Source organism: Octopus bimaculoides, chromosome 3, assembly GCF_046866305.1.
Source record: "Octopus bimaculoides isolate indiv1 chromosome 3, ASM4686630v1, whole genome shotgun sequence".
Classification (NCBI taxonomy): domain Eukaryota; kingdom Metazoa; phylum Mollusca; class Cephalopoda; order Octopoda; family Octopodidae; genus Octopus; species Octopus bimaculoides.
Window position 1 is genome coordinate 50,681,269 of NC_142930.1, and position 22,859 is coordinate 50,704,127.

Consider the following 22,859-nt stretch of genomic DNA (forward strand, 5'->3'; position numbering starts at 1 on the left):
GCACCAGGAAAGCGGTGATGGCAATTAAATCAACTATTCGTCTTCTCTTTAAAATGTATGCATTTGTGGTAAGGTTAAAAGCTTGTATTTTCATAGTTTCTTCCTGTGTCTTTGACATTAACATCACAGAGCACGTGCACTAAAGTGGTTTCACTTTGCCTTTTTACGAGTAGGTGTGAGAGTTTTAAAGAAGAAGAAAATGGACATCGCAACAGTTATATTAAGGACGTAAACTGCGTAAGTAAACTGAAATCTAGTCATTAACTTTGTTCGCTCGGAGCCTATCCTATATTCTATGTGATACTTGCAAGGTGAAGTGGACAAACTGATGTAATGCATTCCCGAGGCAAAAAATACTAATAAACAAAATGTTTTCAAATTGTTTTCTTATCTTCTGTTTAATTTCCTATAACTACTACAACAGTATTTACTCATTTGACCTAACATACTACATATTATTTCCACCTACTCCTCTCTCTTTCATTATTTCTACTGCATCCTGTACTCTAGATTTCCTAGAACAATCTTTGACCAATTATTATTTCCTCTTCCAAAACTGGAACTCCTTGGGATTTCCTCTTTGCCCACATTTCACATATAAGCATCAATCTAATGCTGCTTATATTCACGTCAACTAAATTGATCACACCATTCTGAGAAGGCCTACAAAGAGTCAAAAGTGATGCTCTCCTCTAATTCTTTTAGTTGAAAAACGAATAAAATATGAAAATATGTCCTTTATAAATATTGGATTTCCTTTAGCAAGACTTTAGCAAAAATCAATAAAGTCAATAAGTGTAATATAAGAGTTATATCAACATTACAGTTTCTTTACAATTAATCTCAATTGAGATGAAGAGACAAAGAACATGATATACTAAAACGTTAAAATCTTAGTGATTACTGGTCCACTTAGTTTCATTTTCAAACGTTGATGGCAGCCCTTATATTTTGAAGCACGTTTAAAGTCTTTTAACCAATACAAACACGAAGACAACTAATTGTTCTAGACAATAATAAGTTGAAAATTATAAATGTTTCTTAATCAAAATTTGAATTTCTAACCGTAACATGTAGGTTTACTAATAATGTATATTTAAAATACTTTATAAGTGCAAATGAAGAATGAATGAAATTTACAACAATTCATCAATGGCTTTAAGCTGACACACTGTATTCATGTGGATGTTCCATCATAGTAGTCTGAATCGTTTAAGTAGCACTTGAAACTTCATCATCACGTTTAGGTTAAAGCAAACTGGAAGGGCTCAGGCCTCTTAAAGCTAAAACAGTGGGGGAACATTTTAAATTTAAATCTGCTTGTTAATGAACCACTCATTAATTATACAATGATGAACCAACTTACAAGTTGTTCATATAAGCAGACTTATTCAACGAACGTTGTTTCCTGCTCATGTCGATGACATGTCTTCAGTAAATATGCTGATTGTTAGAGATGATTTATAATCAACTCTGCCAGTTATGACATCTAACCAGCTATGATTGTGTATGTAGAGATTACACTGGTTTACTTAACGAGAAAAACTTCGTTGAAAGAGACTTAAGATCATACTTACAAATGTAAGACAGCACTTGCTTTCACTACAAACTGATAGAATTGCCAGAAATCCAAACATGAAGGCTGCACAACCTCCTGCAATGACCACATAAGCACCCAGTTCCACAATACTGGGTTCCAATCGTTGAAGCTCATTCACTTTAGTGAAAGCTAGCGATGATACATCGTCAAGAATAATCCAAAGTCCCAGACCAATACTAATGGCCCCAGAAAACTAGAAAAGAAAGAATATGAATTAAATGATATGAAAATAAAATAAAAAAGCAAAAAACAAAAGAATCTTAGCAAAGCGATATAGTGTTAGAACATTCTTTCAGTAAAACAAAACAATCATTATTTTGTAAACATTAAAATAAAACAGTTACTATTTTGTGAATTATATATATATATATATACATATATATATATATATATATATATATATATATATATATATATATATATATATATATATATATATATATATATATATATATATATATATATATATATATATATAGTAAAGTTTATTTGCCAACAGAATGTGGCGGTCCTATAAAGGGCGATGTTACTGTTATTTAAGCCTCAGGAAAACAACTTTTCCAGCTGGCTATCGATACACAGTCTGTATCCGTATAGTGTTTGCACTGCTATTCCGTACTCTTACAGTATATCTCTCGCTGAGAGATTTAAAACAAATTATTTTTCTCTATACGAGATCAACGCCTGTGTGTCGCTTACAGAATACATAGTGTTTGCGAATGGAGAAAGCTTTCATCAACAGCCAGTGATTGTCTCACATTGAAGACGGGTATACACCCAGAAAGAATGGTCTGTGAGTATCACGTAAGGCTGGAGAAGGGAGCGATAACCACCCTCGCAAACACTATACGGACACAGACTGTGTGTCGATAGAGGCTAGAAAAGATGTTTTCCTGGGGCTTAAACAACAGTAATATCGTCCTTTATAGGACCGCCACAGTCTGTTGGCAGTAAACTTTACTATTCCGTACTGTTAGTGTATATCTCTCACTGAGATATTTAAAGCAAGTCCCCCCCCCCTCTCTCTCTCTCTCTCTCTCTCTCTCTCTCTCTCTCTCTCTATATATATATATATATATATATATATATATATATATATATATATCACAGCTGCATCCTTATTACATGAGAAATGCCATTGCCGAGAAGACTTACTGAAATGATTCCTGATTGTTGCCATGTGATGCCCTTATATGACTTTTAAGCCCAGCCAAGCTTTTACACATTTTATTACATACTAGACAACTGTGCTGGCTGGCAGGAGAAACGCGTGCCACCATATGCACTCTCTTAACATGTCTTTTTAGACCTCCAGCTGAGAGGCACACCCTTCCACATTTTACACATGTTCTGTTGTGAATTTTAATAGCCACATCATTGTTTATCATGGGTCGATTTCTGTGAGAATTTTGATGACTCACCAGACCTGCACGACTCAAAAACCTCTGCTCACAAACCAGACACATAAAAAGCAACACTCTCTCACTTTCCACAGGTTCCCGCCTTCTAAGCCCCCTCCTAATTTTCTCATACTTCACTATCTCCCTCTCAAACCTTGAACAACCATCATGCACTATCTTCCTCCATCCATCACGGTCTTCTACCTCCCCCTCTCAATTACCAGCTGCAATTCCTGTCTGTATTAGAGCATTTTTTAAGGCAATACTTAAATCTTAGTTTAGGCTTATGTTCTGGTCTCCTGCCATCTTCCAGCTCACCATACAATAGCTGCTTGGGCAGTCGCTCATCACTCATCCTTACCAAATGTCCCCCCACCTCAAACATCTTTGCAAAATCATTGACTCTATACTTCTACTGCCACTCCTCTCAAGCACCGCCACATTACTAATGGCCATTTTCCAGTTTATCCCCAAAATTTCTCTCAGACAGTATCGATGAAATCGTTCCAATTGCCTTACCTGCCTACGGTAACCAACCCATGCCTCACTTCCATATAGCAAAGATGGGAGGACGCATGTGTCATATATCTTAACTTTAATTTGTGAAGATATATTATATTGTTTCCACAGACGCCTATCAGGCCTACCAAAAGCACTACTAGCCTTGCTGATTCTGTATGAAATTTCATCATCAAGACTAGCAGTGCTCAAGATACTTTCTAAATAAATAAATTTAGGTGCAGTCTCCAACCTTTAACCATTCACAGTTATAAAAGGTTCCACATGCATCTTGGAGGGAGCAGGATGGTACATTATAACAGCTTTGTTTAGATTGATTGTTAGACCCAATACTGCACATGCTGCAGAAATCGCATTTACTATGTGCTGCATATCCTTCTGAGAATGTGCCAACAGGTCACAATAATCTGCAAACAGAAACTCAACAAGGTGGGAATGCAGAACTTTCGTTTTGACACAGTGTTTTGAGATTGAACAGTTTTCCTGTTGTCTTATATCTTATATAGACCCTTTTAGGGCAATCTTTAAAAGCTATTGCGAAATATATAGCAAACAGTGTAGGAACAGGAATACCACCGTGCTCTACACCATTTTCTACAGAAATTGGATCTAATAAAGTGCCTCTAACATTAACTCTCATTTCCATCTTGTCATGAAATTGTCTTAGCATTCTAACAAATTTTTCAGGGCATCCTAGCTTTTTTAGGATCTCCCAAAGTGCAATTCTATTGATAGAATCAAACACTTTTGTGAGATCAATGAAAACCTGCTATAAGTCCATATCCTGTTGGATGCACTTCTCTTGCAACTATCTAACTGAAAATATTATATCCATAGTACTCCTACTATCACTAAACCCACATTGCGATTCTGGTAGAACCTCGTCAACAATGTGCAGAAGCAATCTATCCAGCATTACCCTACAGAAGACCTTTCCAGTAACAGCTAACAGACAGATGCTGCGATAATTATCACATACATCCTTTCCACCTTTAGATTTATATAATATCTCCATAGTTGCATCACGCCAATCCGGAGGAACCTTTTCACTTTGCCAAACCTTCTGAATCACATCCGTCAACATTGCACAAAGATGATCACCACCATATTTATATATCTCTGCACCTAGTCCATCCATACCAGGGGCCTTTCCATTGTTCAAATTCCTGATTGCTGCTTTTATTTCAGCCAGGTTTGGAACTTCTGCTATAAGATGTTTTATTGGTCTCTCGGGTATATTATCAAGAAAAGTGAGATCAACCTCAGTGGGTCTACTGAGCAATTCATCAAAATGTTCTTTCCATCTCTCAACAATATCTTTAGGATTTGTTAATAATTCTGTGCCATCCTTGCTCCGAAGTAGCGCAACCGTTGATGAAACTGGTCCATAAACTTTTTCAAGAGAGAGTAAAAAAGTTTGGAATTGTTAGCATTTGAAGCTTCTTGGATTTCATCGCATCTATCACTCCACCAATTTTTCCTGTATCATCCGTAGCTTCCTCTGCACTGTTGCTTTTACTGCCTTGAAATATGTATCCACTGTCCTGTTCGTTGATATATATATATATCACAGCACTCCGTCGGTCACGACGACGAGGGCTCCAGTTGATCCGATCAACAGAACAGACTGCTCGTGAAATTAACGTGCAAGTGGCTGAGCACTCCACAAACACGTGTACCCTTAACGTAGTTCTCGGGGAAATTCAGCGTGACACAGAGTGTGACAAGGCTGGCCCTTTGAAATACAGGTACAGCAGAAACAGGAAGAGTGAGAGAAATTTGTGGTAAAAGAATACAGCAGGGTTCGCCACCACCTCTTGCCGGAGCCTCGTGGAAACTTTCGAGCGTTTTCGCTCAATGAACACTCACAACGCCCGGTCTGGGAATCGAAACCGCGATCCTATGATTGCGAGTCTGCTGCCCTAACCACTGGGCCATACACACACACACACACACACACACACATGAGAGTAGCTTCCTTGTATTTCATAAACTTTCCCTTCTTTAATATATCCATTTGATTACTAAACTTTATCTTGTAAACACTTTCAGCTAAGGGGGTTACAGCCAGCAACATAAACTAATACTACTATAAGTGACACAGACTTATAATTAAAATAACGGAATGTGGAGTAGTTTTAATGATTTAAAGATGGAAGGGCAATATCCATGACCTGTGCGCAGGGCCTCTGACACTTGATGGCAAAAAAAAAAGAGGGAGAAAAAACTGCTCAACTAGGTATCAAGTTATTATCTGACCGTGATCAGGTGTTGATGTTAAATGAGCGATACATTCAGTGTACCATTAAGAAACATGTGCAGTCTATACGACATGCTTCAACAAAATTTTCGTTACGAGGCATAGATCGACCCAAACCTATGGCAGAAGACATCAACACAAAATGCCTTGCGGTGAGACTGAACATGGAACCGTGTAATCTTATTGATCACGCGATCAAGCTAGCTCACTGTAGTATAATAAAATGTAATAAAGTGTCAACAAGATGATAATTATCTTGAAATTCTCCTTATTTCTTACTTATTGGAGCATTTAATGTTTATACATCTAAGACAGTACATGGTCAAATGGAAAGGGTAGCGGACAACAATCGGAAAGGTCTTTGAATCATTCCTTATCGGAATTGCGCTGTGTTTGTGACCAGAATGTTTAACACTGAAACGAGCCTGCCTACTAAAATGTGAATGAATACTACTGGATATAAACAACCCGCTGTTCTTAGTGCCAAAACCTAATACTTAACAAATGCTGTGTCGAGTTCAACTCTCGTGAGCTTGGAGAAGAGAACAGAAAACAACTCACTATTGATAGAACTCAATATTCATAGAATCATTCTATGAATATTGGTCCTTCAGTGGTACCCTACAACCAACAAGGTCACGGGACTTTGATGACGACGATGAGGTAACTTTTCGTGACATATCCTCATAAGCAGCAGTTTTATGTTGATAGCTGATATTGGTTTTATGTTAGCATTGTCAGACTGTGTTGAAATCCATCATACTTTCCTAACTGGAAGTTTAGGTTTAGGTTTACACGAGAAGCTTCCGATATGATTAGGTAATTACTAAATTCCATTTTTAGAAAATACTACGTAATTTGCTTCACAGGTTATAAATGTCTAGTATAGATCTCGCAACAGTACAGTGTATCGATAACATATTACAAGATACTAGAGTAAATATTCTAATGCATTATTTCAGACTTCATAATTCTTATAAGTTAGAAACTGTTTATTCTGTGTTTGTTTTAATAATAATAATTTAGCTTTAGTCGCACGGAACTTGTGAGTTTCAATTCTTACAAAGAAACAAGCCATATTCTTATCAAGACATAAACTATCAATTTGTATATAATCAAAAGCCATCCTGTCGGAAGCCTCTTTTGATGTTTTATTCTTCTCATTGAGTATTCAGTAAATCTTCTTTTTGAGAACTATCAATGTATATCTGCTAGAGGCAGTTGTAGACGGCTTTTAATATGAAAGCTGTCATATGCTGAAAGCAACTCAAATTAACTGTTTAGATCTTTTCTAATGGTGTTCTATCAACGACTAGGTTATTATTACATTCATCTTTTTTGGAAAAAAAGAATGTAACTTATTTCACAAAATTTATCGAATATATGATAGTTCGGTAAGTTCATTTGTTGTAAAGAGAGTAAATTCTTATGTTTCGGTTCTTGCTTTTAATACGAGAGTGAAAGAAAAGAGAGAAATAGTGATATTGCCTCTTGCCCAAGCGATGACACTACTTGTTTCAAAGCTTTTCACTTTTCCACACGAGGACAAGACCCACTCAAAAACTTAAATTTTACACACTTCACGATCGGCAAACTAATCAAACCAGAACACACGGCCTCCCCAGGTAAGTATAACATTTGAGGAAGGAGAACCATTATACTGCAATATATTTTTTTGAGTTTATTTTAAGTCTAACTTACATATTTAAGGTAATTACAATGATACATAAAACAGAAATTTGAAGTTTCGAAAAAAAAAAAAGTTACCCTGGGTTACTTAGTCCGAAACAGTATTTTTTTCTTTTTTTATTTTACATTTCGTTAGAATTTATCTGAATAATATTTCATAAAATGTGTTTGTCACCCACCACTGCTTGACAACCGATGTTGGTGTATTTTGCGGTCTAATATTTTGAAAATGCAGCCTTGTCAGATACAGTTAGTTTCAATAAGGACTCTGCTTAAGTACTGAGCTGACCTAAATACTCTTGAGGTAAATAATTGTAACCAACACATACCTTTACTAGTTTCCTCGGATTGCGAACTTCACTTTATCGCATACAGTTTGATATTTAAGAATCAATTTTAAATATGGTTGGAAAGTTAATGTTAGATAGAAAGTATGAAGTACTTGTATTCAAGAAATTATTAGCAATTCTTGTAAATTGTTAGATAGAGCTACTTCAATATTGACAGTTATTAGAAAAATAGCTTGAATTAGGATTTACTTTTTATGTGTCTATAAATGACACTTAAAATAATAAAAGGCAAGAATGTCTTAGAAAACAAAACAATGAAAGTTAATGTACATACCGCAATCAGCAAGTTGAAGAAGATAATAAAGCGCTTCAGCAAGTAATGGACTCTGTCGTGCATTTTCAGTTTGTTTAACAATCTATCAATAACTTGTGCTGTTCATTGATACCTAAGTCACCCTCTTGATCAATTAGTATCGATGAATAGAAACTGAAAATGTGAATAAAATCCCAAAGTAAGTATTGTCAGGATTTTGTATAAAACAAAATAAGAAAGCAAAAATATCTTTAAAAAAAAGACGATAAAACAACTAACCCTTACTCCACAAAATACGTCAGAATAGTTTTGGATGATTCTCACTATTTCATCGTCTTTATTTTTTACACCATGTTTTTTTTTGTTTACAAATTTTTAAAGTATACTGTGATAGATGTAAAGGTTTTCAATTGAAAGGAAGGCAAATTATATATACTTACATATGTATAATGTGTGCGCGTGTATTTATATATCAAACGTGTATATATATATATATATATATATATATATATATATATATATATATATATATATATATATATGTAATGTGAAGAAAGAAAAGACCTAGTAATTTAATCAGCAAACATGACTCCGATTAGAGACGGATTTAAAAGACAATTGTACATGATTAAAACTATATATAAATACACAGACATTAAAAAAGATCTATTAGTAAATAGATATATTAAAAATACATATGCGTAAGGTAATAGATTTTAAAGAATCTTCCGATGTAGACATAAAAACGTTAAAATATGCGTGTATAGATAAAAATGTTGGAGAAAGTCTGAAGTAGTGATGGAAACGAACTAAAAGATACGATGAAGAGCGAAGTTAAAATTCGGAATAGTTAAAATTAGTTAAAGTAAGGTACCAACGGTCGTTTCTGGGGGTTCATTGCGGGAAAAAAATAAAGCGATATAATACCCATTACTTGGCAATTCCTCCTTCTTCAGTGTAACGAGTATTCGTCATTCGTTATTTTCAACATGGAAAACTCGTTACTCTGAAGGAGGTGGAATTGCCAAATAATGGGTATTACATCCATTTATTTTTTTCACCGCAGAAACGACTGTTGGTACCCTACTTTAATTTTAATTATTCTGAACTTTAACTTCGCTCCTCATCGTATCTTTTAGTTCGTTTCCATCACCACTTCAGACTTTCTCCAATATTTTTACCTGTACACGCATGTTTTAACGTTTTTATGTCTACATCTGGAGATTCTTTAAAATCTATTACTTTACGCACATATTTTTAATATATTTATTTAAAATGTCTGTGTATTTATATATTTTTAATCTATCATGTACAACTCTCCTTCAAATCCGTTTCTAATCGGAGTAATTGTTTGCGGATTGAATTACCAGGTCTTTTGTTTCTTCTAAGTCCAAACCTCTATATTGTGAGAGAATTTCTAATAAATCTTCTTTCTTAAAACAATTATATATATATATAATGCATCTATCTATCTATCTATCTATCTATCTATCTATCTATCTATCTATCTATATGAATACGTCATTATATACATATATTTGTGTATGTGTGTAGACACACACACACACACACACACATCACTGAAACACAGCCAGATAATACTGTAATTGAAATATAGTGTAGAAAACAGAAACACAAAAGATGCATTTAATAATGTGAGTAATCAAAAATGTTTTAGTAATAATTGATATCGATTTCTTTTGGACTTAAAAGGATAATCTTCGTTACATTTTAAGAGTTTTGAGTAGAAATAGCATTGTGATGACCATTCTTTTCCAAAGTAAATGTGTGGTGTTGGTGAAATATAATGGCTTCGAATGAAGGCTGAAAGTACGTTACGGTCTCAGTTGGCAGAGGTTTTGCCTTTTGCTCAATGCCACGATTCCCTGCAATTATTTCCAGATGCGCAGGCGTAGATGTGTAGTAAGAAGTTTGCTTTTCAACCATATGGTTCTGGGTTCAGTCCCACTGCGTGTTACTTTGGGTTAGTATCTTCTACTATAGCCTCGGGGACCGACCACAGCCTTGTGAGTGAGTTTGGTAGACAGAAACTGAAAGAAAATCGTCGTATATATATGTGCGCGTGGCTTTGCGTCTGTGTTTGTTCCCCACAACCGCTTAACAACCGGTGTAGATGTGTTTACGTTCGGCAAAAGAGATCGACAGAGTAAGTACCAGGCTTAAAAAAAGAAAGTACTGGGAGCGATTCCTTCAACTAAAATTCCTTAAGGCGGTGCCCCAATATGGCTGCAGTCTAATGATTGAAACAAGTAAAAAATATTTCCTTATATCACGTAACTTCAGACGTGGTTAAGAGGTTTGCTTAGAAATTTGATGTTTTCAGTTTCAGTTTCAATACGGGCCGAGCCGACAAATGCTTTGTGAATAATTACGGGAGATTGAAACTTTGCGAAAGCACATCAGGTGAGCACGTGCGTGTGTGCGTGCGCATGTATATATGTATGTATGTATGTATGTATGTATGTATGTATGTATGTGTGAGTGAATGAATAAATGAATGAAACTGATCTTTCTTGTCGTAGAAGGGAAATGAAGGTTTCGCAATTTCTTGCTGAATAATCTGCACAAATGATTTGATTATAGTGATCAAATATGTGAGAGAAAGAAAAGGCTCATCATGATTAGTTTCATTTAGGTCTTCTTGATCAGGGCTGACCTGGGGTGCAACAATCACTTTTTCCAGAACCTTTGGTTCCAAAGCTCTTTTTTCCGGATTACTCATTTTTTTTTCTGAACCAGGGACGGTTATCACCATGTTAAACAAATATCAATATATTTACTTAAATAAAGGCGGCAGGCTGATTAAAGCATTAGCACGCCGGGAAAAATGCTTGGTGACATTTCGTCCGTCATTACATTTGGAGTTCAAATTCCATCGAGATCGACTATGCTTTTCATCTTTTCGGTGTCGATAAAATAAGTACCCGTTGAATATTGGGGTCGATGTAATCGACTTACCCTTGAAATTACTGGCCTCGTGCCAAAATCTGAAACCAATGTATTTACTTAAATAATTAAATGAAATGCATTTACCTGTACGTTAGTATAAACGATAGAAGTTTATAAATACTATACTGTGAAACAGGCCCACACAGTTAAATAATCAGGCGGCCTCAGGAATTTCAAATGCCTGCTCGTAAATTAGTGTGAATTATTAGAGATTCCGGAGCACCAGTGTCCCCCAAAGTCCCTAAAAGTCGATGTTGTACTTGTATATTAGTTTCGTTTCGCCTGGCACAAAATTTTCGGTTCACGGAGGGAATAAGCATGAAATTGTGATATTCAAACTGACCTCAGACCATTAATAGCGAACCTTTTTCAAGCAGGAGTCAGGACATCTTAATGTTAGGCTCTCTACCAAATTATCGTTAGCTATACAGTTCTTGTCAACAAATAATGATCTAATTATGTAATATAGATGCAAAAACTATAGTAATTAAACACTCCAATAATTTATAAACGTTATCATCCAACATTATATCGTCTCGTTGATTTATGACATCAAAATAAAGATTTTTCAGAATATTAAAAAGAAAATAATAAGTATGTAAATAAATGTTGCAATGTAATTATCTTCCAGGTCAATTATCTTTTTTCGATATTTTTCTTCTAGAAGTTATCTTAAACCAAACGGTTATTATGGTTATATTAGAACCAAATCGAATTTCGAGCGCAAGTTAATTGAGTGTTTTTTTTCCACTTATTTTATCGCTAAAATTAGCTTCTGTCAGATTGTATCTGAATTAAGAAGTTAATTAATACCACCTATCTCCCTCACTTCAGAATTTAAACTTTATTTCTCATTCATAGTACACCAATTCCCGCATTAAGCACCTTGCGTAATCCATCCTCAAAACTGTTTCCCTCTAGAACAAACATGAGCAACCTGCCTTAAGAAGTGGGCCGCATAAGACATGACTCATCACCAAGTGGGTTACACTACTAAGAAAGATTGAAGAAAATGTTTCGTTATGCGTGCCACTTAGAAAGTCTTGCGGGCCGCATTTTGTCCGTGAGTGCTCTAGAACTCCCTTAAAGTCCCAATTAGCAGATATTTAAGCTGAATATTGAACTGCTTCGATCTCACCTGTCTGAAAGATCCTGATAAAGGCATGGGTATTACCACACTTTCCCTGATTAAAAACACCCTCTCATTTTATCCCCAATCACCACTCTAAACCTTTCACCCAAACTTTTCTTTTCTTCTCAATAAATGCATTTCTAAGAAACATCCTTCAACCCTTATAATTAGACTTAAACATTCAAACTAAACATTATTTATACCAATTCCATTTATGCCTAAATTTCTGAAATGTGTTATGTTGAAGATGATAATTTTTTCGACTGCTAAGCTCATCTCCAGAATCCTTTTCATGATATTTACATTGTTTCGCTCATTTCAGTCTCATTTCAGAGACCTTTACTTTTAAATGAATGGTTGTGATGTTTTCTTCTCACTCAGATGTGACTTTGTCATTCAAAACTGTACAACTAGTCATCGAAGAGAAGTGGATAACAATGGTACTTCCTCCTTTTGTTTCGAAATAAAGGTTCCTAGTTCAAATCCAGCCAGGGACAATATATGTACATTGGCACGTAACCAAAAATAAATACTCTCTAACTGTCTGAGCTCGGACAGATCGAAACAAAATACCAATGTAAATATAAGTAGTTATAAATCAGGTAAGTTTAATTTCAATTAGTCATACATATTCCATAAGACAGAATTGAAGAAAGAACTAAAGATCTTTTCCATCCTTTTCAGATAATCAATGAAAACTATAGGAAAATTCGATAAACTCAATTGATATGAAGAATCTAAAACTTAATGTTTCGGACCTTGTCCTTCGTCTGAAAGTGAGCAAGAGAGAATGGTGTTGTCACTTTAGCAAGTTAATTGGCAAATAAAACTATAATTCTAATGCTTCATCGATGCCCTAGAATGTAAAACTCTCATCAGTTCTGAGAGGGTACTGAAAATCAGGACTTAGTTTTGATTCCTTGGTTGAAGTGGGTGAAAACTATATATACAGTTCTTTGGATAGGATAACAGACCATCTCAGATAAAATTTTCAAAAGCTCTGCTACCTATGTCTTTCACTTTTGAATTAATGTACGTAAGACGAAGTTTCCTGTCCAGAACACAGCAGAGTGTCTTTAGCGGATTAGAACTATTAACTCATGAATTCATAATCCAACATAATATTTATCTTCTTACAAAGGGAGTTATTCAGAATCGTTACATTCTTGATTAGAATTTTCTGGTTGCATCAAAACTTTGGTCATTAAAAGAGTAAGCATTGTTATCAAGTGTACTTATAGATTTTGTTTATTGAATTAGGCGTCTATAGCCTTGATTAGCTTTTCATCACATCTCTAAAATTCACATCGTCTGAAAACAGAACGTAATTGTTAGAAACAAAGATTATAATTTCAGTTGCCATCACAAATGGAAATGGAAATTCTCCATCGTTGAGTAAATCATGTATATTTACTCAATTTCACAAGAGGCTATAAAAATAATTCCTAAATTCTGATTGGTGTTAGATTTTTGTATCTGATTCGAGAATTAAGATAATTAGGTATGTTAGAAAACTATTGACTTCTTTTGGTGACCCTGAAGGGCACTAGCATGGATAGCAAAGTCTGTCTCCTTGGTAACGTACATAAAACTGCTACAATGTCATTAAATATTAAATAAATCACTGAATGCAGATGACTAGTCATTAGTAAATATACTACACGAACGCGCGTGCGCACGCACAAAACACGCTTCTGATAGAATTCTCTTTTCTGTAATGTAGTATTTGAACGGTGACAGAGCTCCGAATAAATAGCAAGGCTGATACGCTCTCTAATCGGCGCTTCTCAAGAGGATAGATGTTGAGTACAGAATTGTCCTTAGTATATGACTAGTTTTACAGCGAATCAAAGATGGAACAAATAACTGCAAAGTCGCTTGAGCTACGAGGTTATAATATTTCGATTTTCCGATCATATCTCAAGAAATCAGGAGTTTATTGAGATTCATTGTTTGATTTAGAGTAGAGTGAATTTGACAAAGTTTATATTAATGAAGAGACAACCTTCGATTACATCGACATAAAAGAAGAGGATTAATATTGGTCATTAATAAGATAAACGCGAATTCAGCAACGGCTCCTGCTGGTTTTTCCAGTTATTCTCAAAGACATGGAAGAAAGCTCAAACACGACCACTGCAGGTACTTTTCCCGAGTTTCCTCGCATGTGACAAATTTTCCAGGACTTTAAAAGAAGGTAATCATGTGTCCTTTCCACACAAGAAAGAACTGCCTTACACAGCTATCACAGCATTATGAACCGTTCAAATGTGGATGTGATGCATCTTGACTTTGCCAAGGCCTTCGACAAAGTCGATTGTAGGATGATATATCACAACCTGAGTGGCCCTGGTATCATTGGAAAACTAGGGCAGTGGCAGCACAACTTTTTAAAAGATAGGAGTGTGATAATCGCAGTCTATGGTACTCTCTCCGAAGAGACATCAATTTTCAGCGTAGTCCCTCAGTGAACTATACTGGGGCCATTACCTTTTGTGGTGGCTCTCTAAAGCATGCCTCACTCATACTGTCAGTCACTCTTACCAGCTATGCTTATGTTCTAAAAGTATCACAAACAGTCAAGGACCCTGGTGATACCTCAATACAACAGAAAAACCTGAAAGCAATATACAAGAATGGATAAAAAAACAACAACATGCAGTTCAATGTCACCAAATTTCAAGCACTCTGCTATGGAGCCACGAACAGATTGTAATCAGAATATGAAAGAGCCGAGCGTATTGCAGTCCTGGAGTTAGAGTCGGTGCGTGACTTAGGAATCCACACGAATGGCGATGCGTCATTCCGTGTGTATAATACTAAGATAGCAACAATCTGCAGGTGATCGGCTGGCTGGCTTAATTCTAAGGTCATTCAGAACGTGGAAAATAGAAACCATCTTGCTCCTATGGAGAGAACATTCGTTCGCAGTCGTCCGGACTACTGCTACCAATTATGGTCGCCACAAAGCGTCAAACTAACAACTCAAGTCGGGGCAATCCGTTTAAGATTACCTCGGTGCAACAGATGAGCTCCTAGGAAAGGCTAAAGAACGAAAACTCTTCTCTCTAGAGAGGAGATGCGAAGAATATGCAGTGGTATTTAAATGCAAGAGCCTGGAAAGTCTAGCACCCAACTTTGGGATTCAAAGCTATAGAAATCACTAGGTGTCACTCCATTGTACAAAATATCCTAACCCCTTCAGCCAGGGTCACACATTTTTGATACCTTACCAAAAGGCCTTAGAAATCTACGAAGGGCAGATGCGGATGTGTTCAAAGAAGAAATAGTCAAATTTTTACCCGAGATACTGTTTGAACCAGCATCGCAGAAACAAACAAAGAAGAGCAGTTTTGTTCATCTCGCTACTTCACCAAAACCGATTTCTGAGACAGGATCAAGAAATGAGTCTAAAATAAACAAGCATTAACGCGAATCGGAGTGCCCTAGCATGATGAAAGCTTTTGGCTGAAACCAATAAAAGAATAAAAGATTATTTTACAGAGTATGCTTATATAGAAATTCGCCAAATAGTTCTGAATAACCAGGTCGAGAGAGAAATGGAAATTCGCCAAATAGTTCTGAATAACCAGGTCGAGAGAGAAATGGAAAACCAGCTGAAGAGTGCTGCGATGCATAGTTCATTACTAGTGCTGTCTCACGTTGCAAGCATTCTTTCTTTTTTCACTTTTGACGTCAGGAATGCAGTGACCTAATACTACAACAGTTGGAAGCTTGTAACCGTAGGAGCTATTGTTCACAAAGTGTGATATAAAATAAATATAATAAAATAAATAGTCAGGAAAAAGTATCAAACCTTACGTTTCTCATAACTTCACAAAATCGCTACAGGTTACCAAATTTCAGATATTATTTTGGTGATAACAGCTCTCAAAGCTGTAGCAATATATTAGAATACAATATTGCGTTAACGTGTTGTGAAGCCATGATATCTTATTAAAAAAGTATTTATATATAAACACGAATATCTCATTAATGTTATAGCAATATATCAACTTATGATATTCCTTCGACTCTGGAGATATAAATCAAAAACTAGATATCGCACCAATAATATAGCTGTACATCGATTCTTGATATTCTTAGCAAACCAGTACTATATATAATCTCGATACTTGTACGATTCTATGGCCAAAGATCATAATTCTCCCCAAATGGTGTACGCTGTTAACTTTGTAATACAAACGGCAAAGAAAAACCGAGTGGTTATCAGCAGTAACAACTCTTTAAAGTGATATGCAAGTGATAAGTTTGCCAGCCTGAGGTCAAAGCTGAGCAGGGTTAAAAAAACAAAGGACATAAAATTATTGCAGTATAAACTTTAGGGTAGAGTCCTATCAATCGGCTCAGTTCACCAAGTCATTTGTATCGGATGCAAAATGTGGTTACAACTACGGACAGAATTCGATGGCTGTGCTTTTGTTATGTATTTTTATTCATCTTTTATCATCCTTCACATGATGACTAAATGTGACGCCTACTTGAGTTAGGCCGCGTTATGCTACGTGTTTCGTTAGGAAAATAATTCGATGACTCCTGTTCCTTTTCCTGGTATGTTTAGACGTTTGCTTCACTGTTAAAAGCTCTGCTTTTTTTTGTTACACATTTTAATAATTCTGCTTAATGCTAATACCCACTCCTCATGCAGTAAGCTGGACCATGAGGGAGAAAGGCTTTTGTCGGTCAATAAACTCCCGGATTAATTAATACCAGCATCAGGTGAAACCTGTCAAGTTACACAGCAAAAATAACTGGAATCATTGGTTAACGAATTTGAAAATCGATCTTTAATTACAGCGAATGGAGATGATGCAAGAGCTTAATTAACGACAAGCTGTGATTGTTTAACCACAAGCTTGAGTACACTTATGAAAGGCATTCAAGTCATGAATCTTCTTTGTCTTTGCTCTTCGGGATTTGTGAATTCCAGACAATATTATCGAATGTATTGTTTCTTAACCCGCCGGTGGTGCGGTGGGGTATCTCATACTCCACGTGATGTTTATATCTTACATCTGGCAGCATTGATAGTGCTATCCATCCATGTAATTTCTTGCACACTCCAATGAGTTAATCCACAAATCCACTCAGTTACGTGCTGTGTGATGAGAAGTGTACACACGTGTTATTTATGTCTGGGGTTGTGCATACCCCACCATACCATTCACTGTACTATTTATTGACAGGTACATTTTTGCTTCCTTTTCTTTATTATTGTTTATTTTACTCATTATTTTTATATCTGAAAGACCGATTATTTCTCGCATAAAATTATATATTATTGTCAACTGACCAACAATTTTTTTTTGTTGGGAGATCTAGTTTGTTTCATTCACAAAATCAGCCCCCTTTAATTTTGTTCAGATTGTTTTCAAATTTGGTGTATCGATGCAGTTCTGAATGGTAATTACGCTCAACTAATTACTTTATCTCGTAAATTAAGAATCTGATGTTATTTGGAATTAAAGTTTGGAAAATTTGGGTAATTTTAGCCAATCAACAGACAGCGAGGCAGTAACAGCTAGTTACCATGACAACCGCACGTGGTGATTCTTCACACTACGAGATTCACTTCACCCGCACGTTTTGTTTGTGTATATCACTGGTTTTGTTTTTTTTGTAATTTTTCTGAAAAATTTATATTTATCAATTAGAATTTTATTGTAGATATTTTTCGTCCATCGTCTTAGTATTTTACATTTTTTCATATATTTTTGATATATATTTTACATATATTTCGTGAAGTTTTTCTATGGCGCAGTTCCAATCCCATTCATCTAGAGGTCATGTTCCTGTACAAGAAGCCTGTTTGACCAGCAGAAGTCGAATGCCACTCAAGAAGAAGATTGTTGATTGGTACCAGTTTCTTGGGAAATAAAAGCAGAAAGGAGAGAATAGCGGAATTATCAAGAGAAGTGACACAACTATGGAGAGATAAACTGAATTTTTCAATAATTTCCAAGCTTTAAAATGTGCTTCATTTGTATGACAAATGCATCAAGAAAGTAAAATTTGAGCCATTAGAAGAACTATTCAATATCACCACAGTCCGCGGTGAATGGCTCAATGCTGATGACTAAAACGCTGTACTCAATCCAACTCAAAAGCAAGGGCAAAGTGGGTTATTTGAGAAGCAAAGCTGAAATCAAGCACACTATCCATCCTTGATACTGACGGTGACTCTGAAGAAGAAGATATTGATGAGGACAATTATGGTGAAGATGACAGAGTTGATCAAAATGATAGTGATAGTGATGACACATTCCTCCGTGTGCATGCACAACAAATCTGCAATTGGTACGAGACTTGTAACTGGAACAAACGTCTCTACCAACAAAGCTGCGAAAATCTGCAAACAATTGTCAGAGGAGGACACTGATATCCCAGCTCCTAGTCAGCAAGGCATTTACAATGCACTGTTCAAGGAAGCTGGTGAAATGAAGAAACACTAGATCGATACACTACGCAATCAGAAATGGAGCCTGCATTTCGATGGTAAACATATTGATAGAAATGAATATAAAGCTGTTGTCATCAAGAATGAAACAAGTGAAATCAAGCTGGCTGCTCTGAATTGTGTGATGGCATGGCTGAGACCATTGCAGAAGGATTGAAAAGCCTTGGACGAATTTCACCAGTGGGGCGCAATCTCAATGATTATTGCTGATACGACGAGTGTGAAAACAGAACGAAAGAGTGGCGTAGTGGTTAAATTGCAGAGAATGCTCTTGAGCAAAGGCTACGACAAGTCACAATTCGTGAGTTGCCAACACCATGTCTTGGACAGAATCCTGCACATTGTTATAGATGAGGAGCTAGCAGGCGCAAGCAATTCACCCAATATTGAATATTTTCTTGTCAAAGAACTTATGACAAGTTGTGAAGAACTCCAAAGATCCTTCCAGAATGGAACTCATGTCATTAAAGATCAAGTTGGTTGGACAGACATGAAGTTTCAGTTCCACTTAACATGTGCTTTCAGGTTCTTCCATGAAAAGGGAGAAATACCTTTTATCAAGTTTCAGAAAATTCCGACCATCGGTAATGCCAGATGGAATTCGCGAGCAATCTTAGTCCTACCTGCATTTTTCCTCATGCCACATGTGAGAGATCACAGATGGTCTGCCAGTTCAACTTATATGGGCAGACCATTAGTTCAGTGACCAAGTGTATAGAGCTGAAGATTATGCAGAGCTATCGTAAGCCTTACCACCCTGCAAAACTGCTTTGACATGCTTGACAAATCACTGGAAACAAAAGTCCTCAAAACTAAACATCGGCAGAAGCAATCAATACTGTGAGCGAAAGCCAGCCAGCCATTGCGTTTCATTCTCTCTATTAGACTTGTCGCAAAATGACTATTGACTAATTTGACTTTATATGATTCACCTTTTTATTGTTCTGGAATGCAGAATACAATTCTTTTAACAGTTATGGATTAAACGTTTTGGATCTTTTTCTCTTTTTCGCTTATTATCCTGCTAGGGTTCTTTTTTGGAAATCCACCAAATGCAACCAAGTATGAAAATTTCAATATTATCATGGGTGAACTTTTTTGATCAAATACAAAAACAAAAACAAAATAAAACATTAATTTTCATTGTTCTCTAGCTAAAGCTCATCAGAATATGATACAGGACGATGGAGTTACAAAAAAGTTGTATCCCTAATGTACACTGCACGGCGAGATTCTGTGAGCAGGTTTTGGATAGGTGTTCTGCTTGCTACGGGCAGATAATCATAAGCACAGCAGAGCACCAACCCTCCTGATCCATTGTCATCTCCTCTGTAAGGTTCAGCAACTTGAGGTCAGCTTTCACAACCTAATCCCATACTGCTTGGCAAAGATCTCTAATAGCATTTACTAAGACATTTGAAGATGATGCAATACTACTATTTTGTGCATCGTCTTTATGAAACAAACAATTAGTATTGCATCATCTTTGAAGGAATGAGGAAACATTGCATCATAATTCAACAAGTATAAAACAATGACAGCTTGACAACTATTCATTTGCCTTTTAGTTTATAGTTCTAATCCTTCCATGAAATATCAAAGCATCAAAACCTCAGCCTTGAAGAGATTTCACAATTGTTATCCAACTTACATAAAGAATGGGAAAAAATTATTTGTGATGAATCTTCTTTTCCTGAAGATGATAATGAAAGTGATCTTGTCAGTATTATTTATTCAGAATCAGATATGATGACAACAATGCTGATCTAAAGGATTCTTCAAACCCTTCAATGATGAATGTGAAGTATTATTCGAAGGATAAGTCTGAAACTGAATGGACACAAGAACACAATTGAAAGGACACAAGAAGAACTCCATCCTACAATGTCTTATATCAACAACCTGGACCTTCCCATTTTGCAAGTTGATCTTGTGATTCAGCTTTTTCATCATTTATATTGTTCATGAAGCCAAATCTCCATCAGAGGATGGAGCACGTCTGTGAGTAACTTAATAGTTTAATCTGTCAGGTGGCCAAATCATTGGGAGTAAAACAAGATTAAATAAAAACTGTATGGAACTCACCCTGCCAAATGAAGTACAACTAATTTAAAGAGCCAGCCTAATCTCACACCAAATATGTAGCCAATAAAGAGGAATGAAGAAACCTACAACCCACAGTGACCCACAGCTCCCTGTCAATAGAATTATTCATCTGATATTTAGTTTAATTTTGTTGTGATTTTCCACAATCTATGTCCATCATGTGTCACACTGATTCAATCTCAGAATTACATTAAGGCCAGATATATCTATGGAATACTCAGCAAATTACGCTATAATTAGGTCCTGGACCTGTAATTAAAATGCCTAGCCATGTCACACTGAGTTGTACTGATTCTACCTATGGATTATGTTGTGGGTACATGTGTGCTGTGCTATACTCAGCCAGTTATATGTTAATATAATGTGTAACCATAAGCTACAAGCTGACAGAATTTTACCACCCTGAAGGAGAGTTTGGAAACAGAGGTGGATGCAGTAAATTATTTGTAAGGAAAGGGTGCTATCCCTAAAAAAAGAGGTGCAGTAAACCTAGGCACAACATGAGTAAGAATGTGGTTCGTGGAAATTTGTACTGGCGGTGCACTCGCAATGGTTGCAACGAATGTCTGTTAGTAAGGATAGGGACGTGGCTGGAAGGCAGCAGTCTTCCTCTTAGGACTGTATTGTTATTTAATGTCTTTCGTTTTTAAAATAGTAGAGCATAGTGTGAGGGAGATTTGACTGTTATTTCTAGCAAATTGAACAACCACACAGACATTCCCTCATTGGCTAATTTGCTGATGTGTTTAAGTTAACAAAAACTAAAGGAAATGGATCTTTATCCGTTTCTAGGATGATCATTCCAGTTGTATGATCAACTGAACTGGTTACACATTCAACTGGTACTTATTTTATCAACCCTCAAAGAATGAAAGGCAAAGTCAACTTAGGTGGAATTTGAACTCAGAATGTAAAGCATTCTGCCCAGTGTGCTAAATGTCTTGGATGTGGATGCGGCCATTCCAAGCAACAATAAAAACAGAAAAACAGAAAAACTTCACGAAATATATGGAAAATATACATGAAAAAATGTAAATGGACGAAAAATATCTACAATAAAATTCTAATTCATAAATATAAATTTTTCAGAAAAATTACAAAAAATAAATAAATAAACAGTGATATACACAAACAAAACGTGCGGATGAAGTGAATCTCGTAGTGTGAAGAATCAATACAACGTGCCTCGCCGTCTGTTGGTTGGATAAAATTACCTAAATTTTCCAAACTTTAATGCCAAAATAATATCAGATTCTTTAATTTACGAGGTAAAGTAATTAGTTGAACGTAATTACCATTCAGAACTGCATCGATACACCAAATTTGGAAACAATCTGAGCAAAATTAAAGGGGGATGATTTTGTGAATGAAACAAACTAGATTTTTATTTTATTAGTAGATGGTTTTGAATGCCATAAAAGTGAGAAATCTTCTTTCCTTTCAGATTCACAATGGATTTCGAGAGACAAATGGAAAAATTGAGAGATGGTTGAGAGAGAATTAGACATAGGAGAATCAGGATTATCTCTTGATGAAGAATCAAATGAAGAAGAATCTGAAGATGAAGAAGAGAATATAGCTGAGGAGGAAACAACAGACGAAGAAGAAATGACAGATGAAGAGGGGGGAACTGAAGTAGATGGCATGTTGCAGACTCCACCAAGATGATCTTTTAGAAGAAACAGATGAAGCTAATAATAAAGATGAACAGCAGACAACCAGGAACACAGAAAAACAGTTTATAGGCAAAAATAATAAAACTTTCTGAAAGTCAGTCTCCCCATGTCTTCGACGGCGTACACGTGCACACAACATATATCAGGATTCGCCAGGACAAAGAGGAGCAGAAAAGCATGTGTATGCTGCAAAGGACTGCTGGTCTTTGTTTCTCACATTAATTTCTACATTGAGAGTAAACAAGGAAAATATAAAGAAAAGTCAAAAGAGAGACATACTAATGAAAGGGAGATGAAAACTGCTTTATCTGTTCAGAGATTTTAGAGTTAACCGAATAGTTGTATATATATATATATATATATATATCTTTATATAATAAGTATTTCATATTAATTCATTTGGTACTTATTGTTGGTTGAGATATA

The 22,859-nt window shown here is 35.8% G+C and overlaps 1 protein-coding gene across 3 annotated transcripts in view; it reads right to left on the reverse strand.

The window, feature by feature from the left end:
- Positions 1 to 22,859, reverse strand: part of LOC106879221 (tetraspanin-18) — a 139,359-nt gene that overhangs the window by 61,249 nt on the left and 55,251 nt on the right. For all 3 annotated transcript variants that reach the window (XM_014928700.3, XM_014928701.3, XM_014928699.3), the window contains exons 2-3: positions 8,093 to 8,245; positions 1,578 to 1,793 (exon numbers count right to left, since the gene is read on the reverse strand). In XM_014928700.3, coding sequence (XP_014784186.1) covers positions 1,578 to 1,793; positions 8,093 to 8,155 — 279 coding nt within the window. In that variant the 5' untranslated portion in view covers positions 8,156 to 8,245. The remainder of the gene's footprint in view (positions 1 to 1,577; positions 1,794 to 8,092; positions 8,246 to 22,859) is intronic.